Here is an 18749-nt window from a genome sequence, read left to right on the forward strand (position 1 = left end):
ACTATGTTGAGATAATGGTAATGGGAAAGAGGTATTGTATTTGCCTGGTGTCTGTCAGATCATCTGTACAAGAAATAATGGAGAATAGAATTTGTTTCTATTTAGGAGGTAAAAATGCTATGGTATGGTAATGCTTAATTTTATTGTTTCAGTTTCCTTTAAAGTAGTTCAGGATTTAACCAAATTTCTCTATTTAAATATTTATGAAAAATAATGACTGTAATGTGATCAAATTCTTCAGTTTTTTTTTCAAAGTATATAATTACCCTAGAACATGTTTGGTCTAATAATGGATTGCATAGTAAGGAGGCTTTTATTCTTTGGATCATCCTATTGGAATATTAATATTTGCTTCTATAACTTTTATCTAAATTAATCAGAGTAATTACACTTAACTTGGCATCTCAGTTTATTGAAATATGACTATTGGTTGCATATATTTTGTCCTTGTCAAAAAAAATAAGAAAAACATGAAATTATATTACCATCAATTGAGAAATAATTTCCTTAATCTAAAGGATTGCATTGAATTACAATTACTTATGTGGGAAACACATCTATTAATCTACACATTCAATTTTATTGCTAATTACATTGAAAAATGCAATTACACGCTTAAGTAGATAATCAAACTTCCAAGTCCACCTAGTTAACTTCTGTTTTTATTAAATGTGTGATAACTGCTTTGGCATTAAGAACCACCTGTTAAAAATTGTAAAGTAATTAGACTTCAGTTTGATAGCTTGCCATGTGCAAAACAAAAACATTTCTACTAACACTGCTATCAGAGAAATACCATTTATTTCATCTTGGCTACTCAATGTGAACTTTCAAATAAAAAAATATCAAATGACTAACAACAGTATGAAAGTAGAAAATCATTCTCCAAAACCTCCATCAGTGGTTATAGAATTTTTAACCTTTGGGAAAAGCTTACAGAAACCCTAAAACATTTCATGTTCTCAAATACCCGAAATCCAAAGAAATTCTGCTTTTTGTAAATGCAGGGAAAGACAGAAGCAGAATCCAGAACAGATTCATGACTCAGTCCCTGGAGAGTTGTAGCTTCTGGAAGGGAGGCCTGGCAGAATTCCCCACACAAAGCCTTACCTACAATGCCTAGCACACGGCAGTATCCCAGCATGACCCTGGTTTTCATGCTTGTTGTGCTGCCCACAAGAACATCTGCCCTGTGTAGTCCCGAGTTCCCAAATGAGAAACCACCAGCATTTCTGGAGTCATATGTGTGTGGGACTTGAGCACAGCTCCTTGCCCTGGGCCCTGGATTAAGAATAAGTTCCAGTTGCATCCACTTTCTGTGGCCCAACAAGTCTTGTTATACCAGCCCATGTGCCTTTTTGCTGAGTGTCCCTGCATTCCTTCTCCCCTCCTGTAGACTTCTCTTCCAGTTCATTGCTGTCCTTTTCCGTCTACAAGCTTGGTCAAAACAAGTTGAAACCCGAGTCTGGTTATTGCTTTTCTGAGGAAACCAGAGTGGAATTCAACATCTGAGGCTTATTCAAGTTGGTCCAGTTCCACACCAGACCCTTGCCCAGCAAAGAAGTTTCTTATACAGCATCGTTGGCTATAATCACTATATTGTGTGTTAGCTCTCCAGAGCTTAAGCTGTGCTAAGTAAAATAAAAAGTTGACATGACAAGGGAGCCAGCAGCCAGAAGTAAGGACTTTTGCAAGGCCTTCTCATTGATTTATCATCTACATTCGGTTTAAGATTGCGCAACACCAGTTACCCTGGCCATAAATACATTGTATGTCAATTTGCCTATTTCCCTATATTTGCATTGATAAATGGTACTCTTCTTCCAATGCTTTATAGTATGACTGGTGTCATTCTTACTCAGTCTCTGCTTTTCTGACTCTGTTAATATAGTTTCTGATATGTGTATTTTTAAATACTCTACAATCAATGTGCAACCTTTTCCGATCATAATATTTATGTACAGACCTTACTAATACTGACTTTTGCGTAATTTTCGTGAATGGGAAGGTAAGACGATTAGATGATGTTATCCTAAAATATGCAATTTTATATTTTGGCAAAGTGATTTCAGGTTTTTGAAAGTTAGTTTTTTATAGCTCTGAGACTGATTATATTTTAAAGGTAGTTTCTTTTATTTTCCATGATATTGACAGCAAGCCACATTTCATTTGCCCTTTGATTTTTTCACTTGATTCATTCCATCAGTATTATTATTATTATTATTATTATTATTATTATTATTATTATTTGTAATTGCAGTCCTACACACAGGCTGTACCCCTGAGTTCCTGAGTTGTCATCCAGAGTAACACAGGGAAGATGAAATTCCATCTATCCCATAAACACTCAAACATTTTATTAACCTGAGGATGCCTGTCAAAAGCATAGGGGCAGGTTATGTGAACTGTAAATTCTCTATCAATGTGATAAATGTTCACAAAATGTTCACAAAGTTACACATGGCTTGAACACCCTCTATCCTGCAAGACCTTCTCCCACCTCACCAATCTCCTTCCCCAGTTATTGTGAAATCACCATCCTACAATAAGTACTGCAGCCTTTAAAAAAAAAAAATGTGAAGGAAACCGGAGAAAGAGGAATGTGAACCCCGTGGGTAGCTCTTTATTCTTGGGGATCGCCTCTGGTTTCCTTTTGGATAATACTACCAGTTGGTTGGTGAAGGTCCTCCCTGTCTCAGGTACTAATATTTTAGCTTCAGAGCACACACCAGTTTTAATGATAAGTAGAATACAGGGGACAGTAATTCCTAATTTTCCAACCCCATGTTAATTGTATGAGGCTGTGATTTTTGTAAATCGAGAAATAATATAATGCATATTTAGGTGTATAAACTATTGGCTTTATGTATTTATATGTTGTATGGCTACTGCAGTAGCACAAGCTACTACCTTTATAACATTGTATTTCTTTTTGTTTAGAACAATTAAGTTCTCGTCTCTTAACAACTTTGAAGTTTTTAATAAAATAGCATTGTCTGTAATCAGTTGTACATTGCTGTCTAATAGCAGAGGAAGGCATGGTTGGTGGATAGAGGAGTTGGTTAAGAAGAATGAGTGGAAATTTTCCAGTAAAACAGATTTCAGGCAGAAGTATAGTAGAAAAACATCCTAAAAAGAACATGATGCAAATAGTTAAATATGGAATTTCATGGACACTTGAATTGCTGATTATGAGAATGATTTTTTGGCAATGACAGAAAATGGGTTGAATGGGTAAGAGAGAATAATAATGAATAAGTCAGTGAATTTTGAGCTTTTAAATTGAATAACTTGTCATTAGCATCATTATTGTTGTTGAAGTCAGGAGCTAATGGAAACTACTGAGCATTGACATGAGTTGCTTTCATCTTTGCTTTAGAGTATATCTCTGAAACATAATCAGAGAGTAGATTAAAACTTGGAGGCAGAAATTGCAGATTTCTCTGGAGAAAGATTTAAAGACTGACTGAAAGACCCTTGAAATCTATACATTACTCCATGCACCATCATACCATACAGCACTCTGCTTTTTGTTTACTAGCAGTAAAGAGAGAAGGGTGTGAGAAGCAGTGATGAAAGATGAAGTGGTGGTGTTTTATTTGGGAGGGAAGGGAGGAGAGGGGAAAGAACTGTAAAGGTGAATATTGAACTGTAAAGATGAATATTGATCATTTTTAATGACACTGCGTGATGTTCACAAGGAAGGGAGGTACATTTTCATTTACTTCAAATTAATGGCAATAATTGAAATAGGAACTTTTGAAAAATGTGATAAAGCAGATGAGAGATTGTTAACTTCGTTTCCACAATGACTTCTAGTTCTAGGCCTAGCTTCCTGTTATTTGGTGAACTATAACGTATCATGAATTTCTATTAAATAATAATTTTGTATTGTATGCCATTTAAATATATGCCACTGTCTCAAATTTGGAATCATCTTTGAGGGATGCAATTAAGAGTGTGTTAAAATTTTGATAAGAAAGTTGAACTTTTCAGTACAAGCATACAAATCTTTTTAGTGTTCCTCTCCATTACTGAGTATTTGAGCTCAATTACTCTATGAAAAAATAGTATTTTCAAAGAACAGTGATTATTCTTGCTGGTCAGTTTCACATTATAATTATGGGAAAGTCAAAGAGTCACCTACAGTGATTAATGATCTCTCTCTAGAGTGTGTGGAATTTAACATTTTAGAATTTTAACTTAGCTTTCATATGCCTAGTCATCAAACATTGTCTGAATACTTTAGCCGTCAGAATAACAAATTATTGTTGCATCAGTTCAAACAAATGCATTTAAAAACCCTGGAAAATCTAGACATACAAAAAGAGAATGAGTGGAATTTAAGATCTGTGAACATGGGGATTTTCTATATAGAAATGCTTTTTTTTAATTATTTTTAAGATTGAGATTGTTGTGTCTAGAGGGCAGTCAAGACATTTCCAAGATTTCCCAGCTAATTAGCAGCAGAGCTGGCGTTAAACTTTCCTGTCTATTCAGTATTTTTATCTCCCCTGCCCAGGTTATTAATAGGTGGTCATCTTGTAAAGTTCCATACAGCTGTACTATTTGTAGGCTGCATTTGACTAGATACATAGGAAAAATAAAGTATCTTCGATGAGGACTTCTTATAATTGACAGTGGACTTTGGTGTCTTTCTGGAAAAAAGAAATAGCATAAATACAAGTGAACCAGTTATATTCCCCTTGTCACATTCTCTAGACTTGGAAAGTAAGGAGCTTTCTGATGTAAGATAGTTCATTATGTAGCTTGAAGCAAAATTTGCCTTACCTTGTTTTCCTTGATCTTCTCAAGTCATGACCTACTCTGGAGCACTAAGTCAGACTTGCATTTTTACAGTATCCTCCGGTGACTTATTTGTACATAAAAGTTTGGGAAATCCTGCTTGCAAAAAAGGAATCCCTTTCAATTTAAATGGATCTGTTAAAGCTGGTATGGTTGGGTTCCTGATATGTGTTACCTCCTCCAGTCATCGTGTACTTACTATCATTCTTTCAATATGTAGATATTTGTTTAAAAGATTTTACTATGAAAAATAAAAACATAGTTATAGAAATAAGAGTGCAATAACCTCAACCTTTATTAACCTTCAGCAGTGCTTATGCTTCATGATTGTAATGAAGCAAATTCCATCATTACATAATTTTATCCATCAATAATTCAGTGTGTAAAATAAAATGAGCCACTTTTTGACATGACCATGATGTCATTACTACTAAAAAATTGTAATTATTTTTCTTAATAACCTCACACATGCAGACACTGTTCATGTTCCCTCTATTGTGTGATGCTTTTTTCTAGCATCTCATTTTAGGTTCTTTTATTTAAGTTGTAGAGTAAGAGAAATAATTTTCCCTCTGCTCTTCTACTCTTTCCTTCACTCTTCAGAGTTTCCAGCTGAGACCCCTATAATAAAAGGGAAAAACAAATGGTACCATCTTTTTTAAATTCATACAGAAATGGGGCACAGGCCAGAGGTGTAGGGGTGATAAGAGGATTCACCAGAAACAGAGTGGGGAGCAGAGCAGGCAGATCGACAAAGCACACTGCTGAGGAGAGCAGCGGGTGAGACAGGAGAGATCTGCTGCGCCATGTGGGTCACCTCTGGGGTGGAGATCGAATTCATACTGAAGGGGCTGTGGTTTGTCTTGGCTTCGCAATGCAGTGCTCCGACTAGCGATGCCATCAGGGATGGCCTCAGGTACCATCGTTATAGAGAAAGGGGAGTGGCATGTTGCCTCTCGGAAGTAAATGAGTCCAGGAAAGATGAATGACCCTTACAATTGGGGGTAGTTTGTGAAAACTTGGTCTAGGTGTTGTGTTGACTTGATTGACTCTTATCTTCTATGATAAGAGTCAATCTGAGATGAAAGTCTCAGGGAAGGGATTTGCGATAATTGAGTTCCTTTTAGAGCATCTATCTGTAAGAAAGTAGGGGTTTACAGAAAAAGATTCTCCTGGTGTTTGATGGTTTTCAGATTCAAAATAATCAATGTACCAAAGTGCCATATTTGGCACAGGCATACTCTGCTCTCCTTCAGAATCAAAGCATAAATAAGGTCCATTTGTTGTGTTTTTATTATATGTCTTTAAAGACTCTTCTCTCCCAACTGTTTTACCTCTGTACTCCTAAAACTGAGTTATTGGTTACCCCATTTATACAGAGACATAAATGAACTCAGGGATTGAGTAATCTAATGCTGGATTTAGGTGGATCAAGGTGGACCCGGTAAAGTTTTACTAGAAAATCATGCAGAAGCTTGTGGTGTAATCACACCACAAGAGCCAGGAGAAAAAATTCATTTAGTCCGGTCAGAGTGGCTGGGGAAGGAGAGCAGTGTCTCGCTTTGTTTGGGTTGGGGCTGTACACATACAGGTTTCTTGGTCTTTCCCTTCTTGGAAACTGTAAGGCAATTATTAATCAGGATTAATGCTTTCTGTCTAGCCTGGCACAGGCTTGTTCAGTCTGGTGAGCCCAAATGTGTGAACAAGATCAAAACCACAGAACTCTAGTGCTCACTTTAGTCCACCTGTTTAAACAAGATGCTGAGATCCAATTTAGTTGCTTAAATAAGATATTGGGGCAGTTTGTTTCTTAGTGGCTTGAAATGTTACCCAAACTGTCTCATTAGTAGCTACTCAGTGGCAGTGCCAGAACTCAAACCAGCCTGTGTACCTCTACTGATCTTTCCCTATGTTGTGTGACTGCCTCCTCCACTTTCATTTTGACTCTCTATATTTAATCTTTTGTACTTCTTGCCTAATTACTTATTCTAAAAGATTTTCAGTACCCCTTTCTTCACTCTGAACACCTACACCTTAAAATACACAGTTGCAAAATTGATGACATTACTGTCAAACAATAAATAATAGAATGAGGAAAAATATTAATGTTTGCTTGGTCCTTGTTTACTTTAAGCTAGAGGTCTAGCAAGGATATTTGTAGTGATAGCAATAAACTTATCAGTGCCATCTGGAAACTTCTTGCCCCAACTTCATCTTCTGGTTGCCTGCAAATCTTCCACTATAGTATGATAGAGGTGGATGTAAATGTTCACCCATTTCATGTCAGTGTTGCCGAAACATGCATAGTTCATTGCGTGTTTATAGTGTTAGGGGAAGTAGACCACTTCATGAGGACCAGAGCTGAGTGGCCAGGTAAATGTATATAACATGGGAAGTAGGTGGTCTCAGGGGGAGAGATGTGAAGAAAAAGTATGTACTTGCTTCTTGGCTTCAGACTAATAACCAGAGATTTGGGAGAGCTGGGAGCCGTGGAGGAGAGATACGCAAAGACATTTAGAGGAGACAGCCAAGGGAGCAGCTGACAATAGCAGCCGTTATCTTGACTTGTACAGTACTTTGATTTTGCTCCTTTGTACCACACTGACCTGTTCCCTCCAGCCCACGAGAAAGGGGACAGGTCAGTGTGGTACAAAGGAGCAAAATCAAAGTACTGTACAAGTCAGTCCCCACCAGAAGGTGCCTTCAATATGAGGGAAGCTTCTGGGCCTCATTGTCCCCACTTCAGAATTCAGTGTACCCCACTGGGTATTTACCTTCAAGGCGGCGGGTAACTCTGGGTATTTTACTGGGAACAATACACTTCCCTCTCTCTCTATGCACACTGTGCTATCAAAGTTCTTTCTTATTGTCCCTTGTCTTTATGGGCATGAATGCTTGGGCTTCTTTAGAGCATACAAGTTTGGGGATCCCAGGATACCTCTTGGTCACGCTCTCACAATATACAGGTTTTTCTATTAACAGTTTTATCAGAATTTTTTCCTGATATTTTATAATCTAACATTACTGTGTGATTTTGTTTTAGATTGGAGAATTAATATATATTCTGGAAGGAAGTGGAACTATCCCCTTACCTTCCAGCTTCCTGACAATGGATTCTTTGACTCCAATTGATTACCACAGTTCTCCGGAAGAAGGTAGAATACACATATGCTTTATTTCATTTATAATGATGAAGGATGGGACTGTGCCTCATATTGTCACCTAAGAATCTTCATAGCAAGTTTTCCAATATGTAATAAGACTTTTAAAGGCTCCTTTTCAACTTCATTATGTCAGCACCCATAGAATAGGATACCATGTTAGCAATTAAGAAAATGTCAATTTAAAAATACGTTTTTTCAGTCTTTGGATAAATACTGAAATTTGGCATTGTGCGAATATTTATTGAGCACAGCTTTCCAATTTTTTTTTTTTGCTATATATCTCCATGTCTATATATTGTTTTATAACTTGAACTTTCACCCTACATTTTAGTTTAAAGCATAAGCTTGTTAATGACAGAAAATGGCAGTTCTTTCCAGTTCTTGACAGATACTTCTATTCCCTCTACCATATGACAGGAACAAAGTGGTCATTGAATTTTTGAGTGTGTTTATATTTCTAGGAAACTGCCATTTGAGTAGAATTCATTTCAGAGAATATCAGTAGAGTTTTTTTTTTTTCCTGAAGACGTAGTCCTAAGTCACTGAATTAAGATGACAGTTCTTTATATGTTCTTTATTTTTTACTATGGTTAAACAAAGACTATAACTGCAGCTTTATATTTCCGTTCAATAGGTCACAGTGTCAAGGGCATAACTGATCATTGCTAGCACGAATGTTTTTACTTTTCCTAGGGTTAAATAAGGCCGATCCAGTTCTGTATTTGCAGTGTGAACTCCGTCAAGTCCTGGATGTGGAGCTTAGATTGCCACTGACTAATGAAGCCAAAGAAAAGGCTTTAGCTTTTGCAGCACAGCGACAGATGTCAAAGATAGAGTATGAGCGAAGGTTAATCACAGGCACCCTGGAGAGCAGTAGTGTCCGCGTGGCTATCGCCCTCCTGGGACTGACCAAGATTGAGGTGGGTGTGAGGGACAGGTCATGTACTTCTGCTGTTCTCTCTTTGGGAATATGCAGAGCTGGATCGGACTGGGGTGGGAAGAGTGCACTGGACTGTGGTGAGGGCACACGGGTGAATTGGTGGTGAGAAGCCCATGGGAATTAGAACTGAGATGAAAAAATGCACAAAATGAAGAATGATTTTAAAAAATAAAAAAATATAATTAAACACAGAGCTGTTTCTACTTAATTATCACAGCATTTTTACATTTAAAAAATGATGAAAGCTGGTTTTCCCCAGAAAGACAGTGGCTTTTTTCTTTGTTTAAATCTCATTAAATAATAAATCTGAAAGCATTCAACTAGGTAATTTTAGGCATTAGAGTGTAGCCATTTAATTCATAGTAGTCTTCAATCATGGCTGCACATTAGACTGCCCTGGAGAATTTAACAGAAGACACGTGCCCATGCTCCGCTCCAAAGCAATTAAATAAAAATCTCTGGGAGAGGGTAGGCAGGGAAATAGTCTAAAAGTTACCCAGGATTTTCTGTTGTCTATCAGAAAGAATCATCCTTTGGGTCAGATTACCAGGCTGAGAACCAAACTAACATGAGCTGGTTACTTCAAAATGATCAAATTTCAGTTTTGCTTTTATTTTTCATCTGAGAGTACTATTAGTTTATGGAAACTGACTGTGCTGATTATAACAAATACATAGCATGCTGCCTGGTGGACATTTAGTATTCTCAGTATGCATGGCATTGTTACTATTATTACTACTAATACTGTAGACATAATTATAGCTTGAATTCTGTTTTATAGTGGAGTTGAGGCTCCATGTAGTCAACACAAAGCTATCAAAGAAACACTTCTGACATGCTGGCTGCACACATTGCTCGTCTGTACATTCCTCTCCTGACTTCCCAGCTTCTGTCAGGACAAAAGCACCATCCACAGGATGGTTTTCATGACCCTTCTGGTGTCAGCACTGCTGTGGGCCCACTCACTCCCCTGTCTCCCTCAGCACAGGCACCCTCGCTCCTCTTCAAACACTTCAGAATCCTCCTTGGCCTGTGCTTCCCTTCCCTGACTTTCCCTGCACCTTAGAGGCTGCCTCCTCATGGTCTGGGCTCTGCTAGAACGCTGTCAGTAAGGTGTTCTTTTGTTCTTTTAAGTTACCTTCTACCAGCTGCTCTTCAAACCCTATATTACCTTCAGTTTCCTTAGCAGATAACATTGACTACCTGAAAGTAATATATTTATTCCTTTGCTTATTCTCTGTCTCTAACAAAGGAATTCATAGCACAGCACACATTAGGAAGATGGCTATTGTTATCACCTTGAGCTTTTGAAAACTGTGTTACTGCTTAGTGTGTGTATAGAGGGAAGTGGGTGGACAAAATCATTCATGCTGAGAATCTGCAGTGTTTATGTGGCAAACTTGAAGTCTGGTTGAGAAGAGATCTTGGAGGAACCTGACTAGAGCTTGGTAAAGAGTACGTCGTATGTGCTTATCAAATGACTTGAATTTATAAAAGCAGATGATATACAGTTAGGCACAAGAGGTAGTTTTAGATATGAATAGTTTGTTTACAATAATAGAAAAAGTAATTAATCTAAATTACTGCAATTACATGATTTTAATTGCCAAAGTAAAGTAAATGTGGCTTTGTGGGGGAATAAAATCCTTGCAGATTTTATAGATAATGAACTCAGTGAATGGAATTGCTAAAGGCACTAACGTTTATTTTCGGAGTAATGAGAACACGAGGAGGAGGACAGTGATGATGATGACAGCAGCAATGGTGATGACAGTGATAGACATTTATTAAATACATAAAACATGTTCCAAGGACCTGACATATCTTTGTACCTTAAATATTCATAACAAGGATAGGCAGTGTGTACTGTTTATTGCCCATATTTTACAAATGGAGATTTTGTAGCTTTGGTTAATAACTTGGCCATGCTTATTTAGAAGTGTGATGTAAATGCAGACAATGCTGGCTCTAAGAATGCCCTTTCTAGCCAGTGGGCCAGCTAGCAGTCAAACATCCAGGTCAGAAGAAATGATTAGTTTGTGCTCTGCATTGCTTGTTTTACTCTTAAAGTTGTGCTTATCTTCAGTGCCCCATTTTAGGAAAGATAATATTGTGCTACATTACATCTTGAGGAGATTAATGCATGCAAGTGAGTTTTTTGTAACTCACCTTGTAAGTAATGGCTGTGTACGTGTGTGTATATGTGTGTATACATATGTATGTATGCGTATAAACATTTGTATCAATACACACATATACTCACAAAATTATCTTTAGTAAGACCATATTAATAGAGATGATGGGTAATGTTAAGCATAGTCAACTCAAACTCACGATGGAGGCACTTTCTCACAAAGGATGACTCCATTGATTCTTGAAACTTACCAGTGTTGTCTTTTACTAATTAAATTGTAATGTTTTCAGATAAGTGAATCAGTTCAATCCCTGGTGGATTCCCCCCCCCCGCCATGTGGAGTTTAGATACATAATGTTATCTTCTGTGTTTTGAAGTTAGAAGGAAAGAGAAATAACATTCCAATTTTATTCTTTTATTTGCAGTCATGTATGCTCTTTAATATCTCAAAGTTGAAGAAGCCAAAGTCTGTTTTATATACAGTAGAACTGAGCCTTCCAGAACACTTTGATTTTCCCAAGAAGATATATATTCCTCAGTTTCCAGAAATTAAAAATAAATTGAACCAACCTCAAGGAATTACACCCAAAAATATAACAGGTAATCAGCAAAGTAGGGTTGCAATGTCTAGTACTATCCCAGGCTTTGTGAAATACTAAAATATAGAGAATGTATTTTCCCCACTACTAAGGTGTTCATAATAAAATTGAAAGATAGTTCAGCTATATGGATACTGAATCACCTTTTAGAGCATGGTTATCAGATAAGGACATTAGGTACACTGTTGGAGAACAGTGAGTTCTTGCCTTAGCAGTAACTGGGTTATTGAAATTCTGCTGGAGTTAAGTCTTAGGTTTGCTCTAAAGGAGAGAAGTTAAAGGCGAGAGCCTTTAACTTTAAAAAGAACAGTGCCATATTTGAGTAATTTATCTTTGATGTGGATTAGGTCATTTATTGTTAGCGTATTTACTTCTGGCCGTCTAGTGCTCTTTTATTCTGTTTCTGATGAGAAAGGACTGAACCATTTTAATTAAATATCAATACACCTACATTTTAAAGTATGACATAAAATGTAAACAACGTGAAAAAGTAATTTAAAATTATCCACAATTAAGTTATGTTTTTCTTCCACTTCTTTCCAAGCTAGTGGATACTGATAATAATGTAATTTCTTTATTATAGTTGTTCCTACAATTTATCCTAACTCCAGTGTCATGTATTCTGAGTTATGTAGTTGCTGACTTTGTTGGCTTTGTTCCATTTTCATTTGTGTTCTTTTTATGAATTTGTGTTATCTATAATGCATTTCTGAATCTTAACTTTTGGTTACAAATGACAAATAACAGGCTATAATCTCTGTTCACTTTCCCTTCCTAGAAGAACTGAGATCCTAGATTAAAATGCTCCATGCCAAGCAGGTAACAAAGATTTATGATTTAGGTTTGGTCTAGGCAGTAGAGATGATTGAGCCTATGACAAACTGGAGAATGCGTGCTCTGTCTAATCATTCAAGTTCAAAAAAAAAAAAAATGAATAGCATATGCCAGCCAAATAGCTGTGAGGGAATTTTTCACTCATCAGGTATTAGAGTCCCCTCATGTTAAGTCACTGACTTTTATTTTAATATTTATTACCTTCAGCTTTTCAATGTATTATTAAATTCATAAATGCATAGCTTATTTTAATCATTTTTAATCCCTCTCATGGTAACTGGTAAAACTGTATTATACCAGTTAGGGCTGGTAGTCGGAGTGATTCATCGTTCAGCGCTTCATTCCTCTGCACTACTGAGCAGCATTTCCTTTGGGCAAAATGATTAAAATTGACATAGTCATCCCTTTTAGTAATTTTATTTCTTAATTGCTGTGGCTTGAATGTCCAAAACTATTTTCAATAAACCTGATAAGAGAGGACATACTTGTCTTCTACGTGACCTTAGAGGAAAAGCTCAGTTTTTCACCACTGACTGACTACAATATGCCCTTTATTATGTTGAGATGTGTTCCTTTTATCTGTTTTATTGCAAATTTTTATCATTTGATTGGATCTTTTTTTTTTATCATTTGTTGGCTCTTGTCACATGCTTTCTCTAGATCTACTGATAGAGTCATAGGATGTTTATCTTCCCTTTTGCTGATGTGGTGAATTGGGTTGATTGATTTGCATATGTTAAAAGATTATTTCATCCTTAGGATAAATCCCATTTGGCTGTGGTGGGTGATCCTTTTAATGTATTGTTGAATTCAGTTTGCTAAGTTTTTGTTGAGGACTATTTCATCTATATTCATCAGTGATGTTGGATTATAGGTTTTTTTATTGTGATGTCCTATTGACCTGCTTCTGGTAGAGGATAATGTCAGCCTCACAAAATGTATTTGAAAGCATTCCCTCCTTTTCAGTTTTTCCGAAGAGTTTAGTAAATCTTCTTTAAAGGGCTGATAGAAGGGCCACTCAGGTGGGATGGGAGTTAGTTAAGTCTCAGTGCTATCATCATGAAAGCCTAAGTTAGATCCCTGGCCAGGGGAGCTGACCCACATGGTATGGCAGACTTCTCCTGTCTTACCCACTGCTCCCCTCAGCAGTGTATTTCAGTCCATCTTCCTGTTTGCTCACCCCACACCCCTGGCCTAAAAAAAAAAGTTGGGCAAAAATTTCTAGTGAAATTATCTGGACTTGGGCTTTTTTTTTTGGAACCTTTTGATTACGTTTCAAATTCCTTGGGTTTTTAAAGGGAGGAGTCTGAGCTCTCTCTTTTTTTTATGTATTTATAGCTATAAATATCTCTTAAGCACTGCTTTGGTTGAATCCCATCCATTTTTGTATGTTTTCATCTTTATTTTTACTAATCTTAAAGTATGCTCTAGTTTCCCCAGGTTTGCACTGATTTTTAGGAGCTTATTGCTTATTTATGTATACAAGCCGGAGGTGCAGGGACTAGGTGGGAGAGTGAGAGGTTTCACCAGAGACAGAACAAGGAGCAGAACAGGTGGATTGCCTGAAACACACTGCTGAGGAGAGCAGCGAGCATGACGGGAGAGGTCTGCTGTGCCCTGTGACACAGCATCCTGGCAGGGATGGGACTCCTGCTGCAGTGGCTGCTGAAAGCTTCATACTGCTGAAACTTAACCCCTTGTGCTACAGGGAGGCCCTTTAAGAATTTATTTACAACAATAATAGATGTTTTGATTGGCAGGTAGTAATAGTAATAAACATCAGTCATGTAAATTAGAAAAATGTGAAGTTTCTCTATTTGAAAGCATAGACGATGCTACAGAACCTGTCTGTAGCACCTCCCCACCTCTTACTGCCTCCCCAACAGTGGTTCACAAGTAAAGCTGGAGTTCTGATGGATACAGTTTGAAAGGCTCTACTTTAGTTCTATCAATATCTTCATGTTATATTGCTAAAGAAGTTGAAGCACAGCGAGGTTAAATAATTCTTTAGAATCAAGTAAAAGTGGAGTAATTCATTCTGGAAGATATACCCTAAGCATCTTTTTGAGTTAAGATGCTAGGTGATAGGATGGTTTCTTCAGCAAATATTCATTGAACACTTGCTTTGTACAGGCAGTGTTTAAGATACCAGAGGTAGAACAGTGATCGCAATACAGACGATCCTTTTTTTTTTTTTTTAATATGATGTGGAAAGTTGTCACTCATCTTTTCCATTCTGGGGCATATACTTTAAATGATATTTTCAGTATTGGTCTCTACTCTTTTGCAGCTCATTCTTTTATTCTGTGTCAGGGCATTTCATTTTTGGACAGCTCACCAGTTAAAGGTTAGACATGATAAAAGTCTATGTATAACTTTTAGCTTTTCATCATTTGTAGCTATGCATATTTTTAAATCAGTTGTTTGTATCCAACTAATACTTGATTTTAAGTGAAAACATGGTCTTCCTTTTTTGATGATTTTTTTTCTTCTAATATTGCTAGGTTTTGATATAATTGATACTTTATATATTTCTGGAATAAACAAAGTTGCAATTTTAGTTTATGATGCCATTTTATAGTTTCATGACTGTGAGTTCCAAAAGGATTTTAAGGTGTATTAAATTTAAAGCACAGAACTTGTGAGGCATTTAGAAATCAGGAAAGTAATTAGGTATGTTAATCATACTTACATAGTTTAGGAAATGTTCTGAGTTTGCTTGTCACTGCTGTATCATTTTATTGTTTAGTAAGCAGAGTATAAAACATCTTTACATTTTTTAAAAAAGATTTATTTATTTATGCATACAGAACTGGAGTACAGGCCAGAGATGCAGAGGGTGAGAGGATTCACCAGAGACAGAGTGGGGAGCAGAACAGGCAGATCGACGAAGTACACTGCTGAGGGGAGCAGCGGGCGGGTCAGGAGAGGTCTGCCACGCCATGTGGTCACCTCCGGGGCAGGCGGGAATCAAACTCATGTGGAGGTGGCTTAAGCTTCTTAGTGCTGTGCTTTAACCCGCTGCACCACCAGGGAGGGCCTGTCTTTATATTTTTAAAACAAAAGTTGGCATAGAAGTAGTGACTGAAATGCAGTTTTTGTTCTGAAGTTTGCAGGCACTATTAAACTCTTTTGAATGTTAGTGAATGCAAACTAGGAACACATCCATTCCTCTATAGCATCTGGGAACAGGAAAAACACAAGGAAAGTATTGCAAGTCAGCTAATTTTCAACACTCTGCTCCTTTCATTTACCTTTCCCACATTTGGTTAGTGACTTTATTTTATCACTAAGCATATAATCTTTGTGATTTTTTTAAGTGTTCAGTAATTGTTAGCTATTGTTTATTACTAATTTTTGCTTATTTTAGTCTAGAACATTTTGTATAAGAACATGAAGTTGGCAGAACGTTTGGCACAAAGAGGATTCTCAGGAAATGACATTGAATTAAATGATATATTTGTTTTTTCCTATGAAATTACTTAATTATTTCTAAAAATATTAGATTTTCTATATTATAAGAAATCTTTGCAGTCTTTACTGGGTACTGCTAGAAACATTTCCTTTTTTAAAAAAAATAATATAATAGTTTATTTTTACATCATTTTGTACATGTTTTCATCTCAGTTGTAATCCCCATGGGTTTCCCATCACCAAATCACCCATGTGTGATTTTTTTTTAATGCTTCAAGCATTTTGATCTTTGTATTTAGTGTTTTAATAAAGAACTGGGGGAGATATCATAATGATAGTTCCTGTAGAAGGAAATAATAAACCTGCCTTTACTCAAAGGTACCTTCAAAGGTACCTTCTCACCACCTCTGGAATTCTGGAATGCTGCTCCAGATTACCTAACCACTGATTTCATGTAGAAGCAGAACTGGTTGTCACTAGGAAAAGTCTGACAATAGAGTAGGAGCAATATTAAATTCAGGGGTTGCTAAGTAAGCAAGCACTTAGAAGATACACCTGTGAACACTTTTTCTGTAAATTTCAAGGCTTGACCATGGAGATTTATATATATATTTTTAAAGATTTATTTATTTGTGCATACAGAACTGGGGTACAGGCCAGAGGCTCAGGGGCGGCGAGAGGCTTCACCAGAGACAGAGTGGGGAGCAGAACAGGCAGATAGACGAAGTACACTGCTGAGGGGAGCAGCGGGCGGGTCAGGAGAGGTCTGCCACGCCATGTGGTCACCTCCGGGACAGGCGGGAATCGAACTCATGCGGAAGCGGCTTTAGATTCTCAGTGCTGGGCTTTAACCCGCTGCGCCACCAGGGAGGGCCGGAGATTTATATTTTATTGGTTAATCTGCTACTTGTATGGTGATTAACCTGCTACCTGCAATATTTTTTTCCCTAATTTCAGCCATTGATAGGTTCATGCACAGTAACTGAATCCTCTGTGCCAGTTCCCTACTTACATTTCCAGATGTGGCACTTAGTCCTTTTGATCAAAGTATTACTATACTCACCTCACAAGACTGTCTCTTTCGCTGCTCATAGATTCCTTGGCGCAGTCAGAAAACTGGGTCATGTGCTCTTGAAGTCTGGCCTCAGTCAGGCTTCCTCTATGATGGACAAGTGATTGAGCTGCTGAGATTATCATGTCCCAAATCTTGCCATTTCAGGGTAACTCTTCTCTCTTTCCTTTTCTCTCTTTTTCTCTTGCCCTTTCAGTATGAGTTGCATTTAGAAATGCCTTTTTTTTTTTTAAACCAACAACCAAGATGCTTCTCAGAAATGGAAATTTTAGACAGGCTACTCACATTGTGATTTTTAAAAATTATTACACTCTAATGTGTCATTTTTTATTGGATTATTTGAACTGTAGTTGTGTGATTCTGACAAATGTTAAGATCATATGAAGAGAAAAAATGGAAATGCTTATTGGAAAAGTTAGGAAAGAATTTTGTGGGGAATGTATACCTTATCTTTCCTCTAAGAATTTGTAATTTGCTTTTAGGTTTGTTCCTCTTCCATTCTTCATAGGTATTATTTTGTTCTAAAACTTATTTTGTTAGAAAATTCATTATATTTAATTAAAGAACAGCAAGAATTTCATGCATACATTTAGATTTATTTTCGGGACATTCAAAGGATGAGTGAATCTGACTTAAATTCGTTCTTGCCCTCAGGAAGCTTAGATCTAAGTGGAAATGACAGAAACTGTGGTTATAATAGCCCTGATATATAATTTACACAGATGAGTGCTTCTTAGTTTAGCTTTCTGGCCATCGGAGTGTTTATCCCCCTGGCTACAGAAATTGCTTCAATGTTTTGGTTGGCCATAGTCGATTCATCAGGAATCAGACTTGGAACTTTGCTGGAATTTGGGAAAGGGATTTTTTTTTTTTTTTCAGCCAGATTGCTAAACTGGAGTGAGTGAAGAGAATCTTCAAGAGTGAGGTCGGTCAGCATAGAGAAAAGCAAAGCCAAAAGACAGAGAAAGAGGGCTCCCCCTGGTGGCGTAGCAGGGTAAAGCAGCGCGTTATGAAGCTCTCCAAAGCCACTGCAGCACCAGTTCTTTCCCAGCTAGGGAGCCGACCCACATGGCGTGGCAGACCTCTCCTGACCAGCCGGGGCTCCCCTCAGCAGTCTACCTTGTCACTCTGCCTGTTCTGTTCCCCACTCTTTCTCTGGTGAATCCTCTCACCCACCACACTTGTGGCCTGTATCCCAGTTCTGTAAGTAAATAGATCTTTTTAAAAAAATGACGAAGAGAGATGACATCTCACAGTTTCAGTGAGTCTTGGAGACTGCTCTGTAAAGGTGGCCTTTCCCTCTGTACGCACCAGTTATTGAGTCAAAAATATCCTCTGTGGTTCCTGTGAGTTTCAATTGGGTTTCTTACAAACAAAAGCGATCTGAAAACAAATTAAAAACCCAAAGCCTGTGTTCTTCCCACATTGCCAGGCTCCAACCCTGGCTGTTTACCAGTGGCTCCTGGGTGCCTTTTCCAACATGCATATTGCAGGCCCTACTCTACCTACTGAACCAGTCCCAGGTTTCAGAAGATGTGGGAACCTGTCTTATGAAAGTTCCCCCTCCAGAACAAGTGCAAGTTAATCCACTCACTACATCAAGGCTGCGCAAGGTGGTGTTCCATGTCACCTCTCCTTTTTGCTAATGGATAAAGTGAGATCCAGAAAATGTTAATCTCTTTAGAAGATCAAGTAGGAGGCCAGGCAGCATTTCGCATTTCCTGAGCAAACACTCAAATCTACTCCACCCTTGGCTTATCACTGCTTTTGTCATCCTAGACTGCAT

The 18749-nt window shown here is 37.5% G+C and overlaps 1 protein-coding gene across 1 annotated transcript in view; it reads left to right on the forward strand.

Annotated features, from left to right (window-relative positions):
* CFAP47 (cilia and flagella associated protein 47) overlaps positions 1 to 18749 on the forward strand; it is a 283608-nt gene that overhangs the window by 154838 nt on the left and 110021 nt on the right. The window contains exons 41-43 of the mRNA XM_012730250.1: positions 7850 to 7961; positions 8664 to 8890; positions 11470 to 11644. Of these exons, the coding sequence (XP_012585704.1) occupies positions 7850 to 7961; positions 8664 to 8890; positions 11470 to 11644 (514 nt within the window). The remainder of the gene's footprint in view (positions 1 to 7849; positions 7962 to 8663; positions 8891 to 11469; positions 11645 to 18749) is intronic.

The sequence above is a fragment of the Condylura cristata genome, unplaced genomic scaffold (assembly GCF_000260355.1).
Source record: "Condylura cristata isolate star-nosed mole 26May11 unplaced genomic scaffold, ConCri1.0 scaffold00027, whole genome shotgun sequence".
Lineage (NCBI taxonomy): Eukaryota > Metazoa > Chordata > Mammalia > Eulipotyphla > Talpidae > Condylura > Condylura cristata.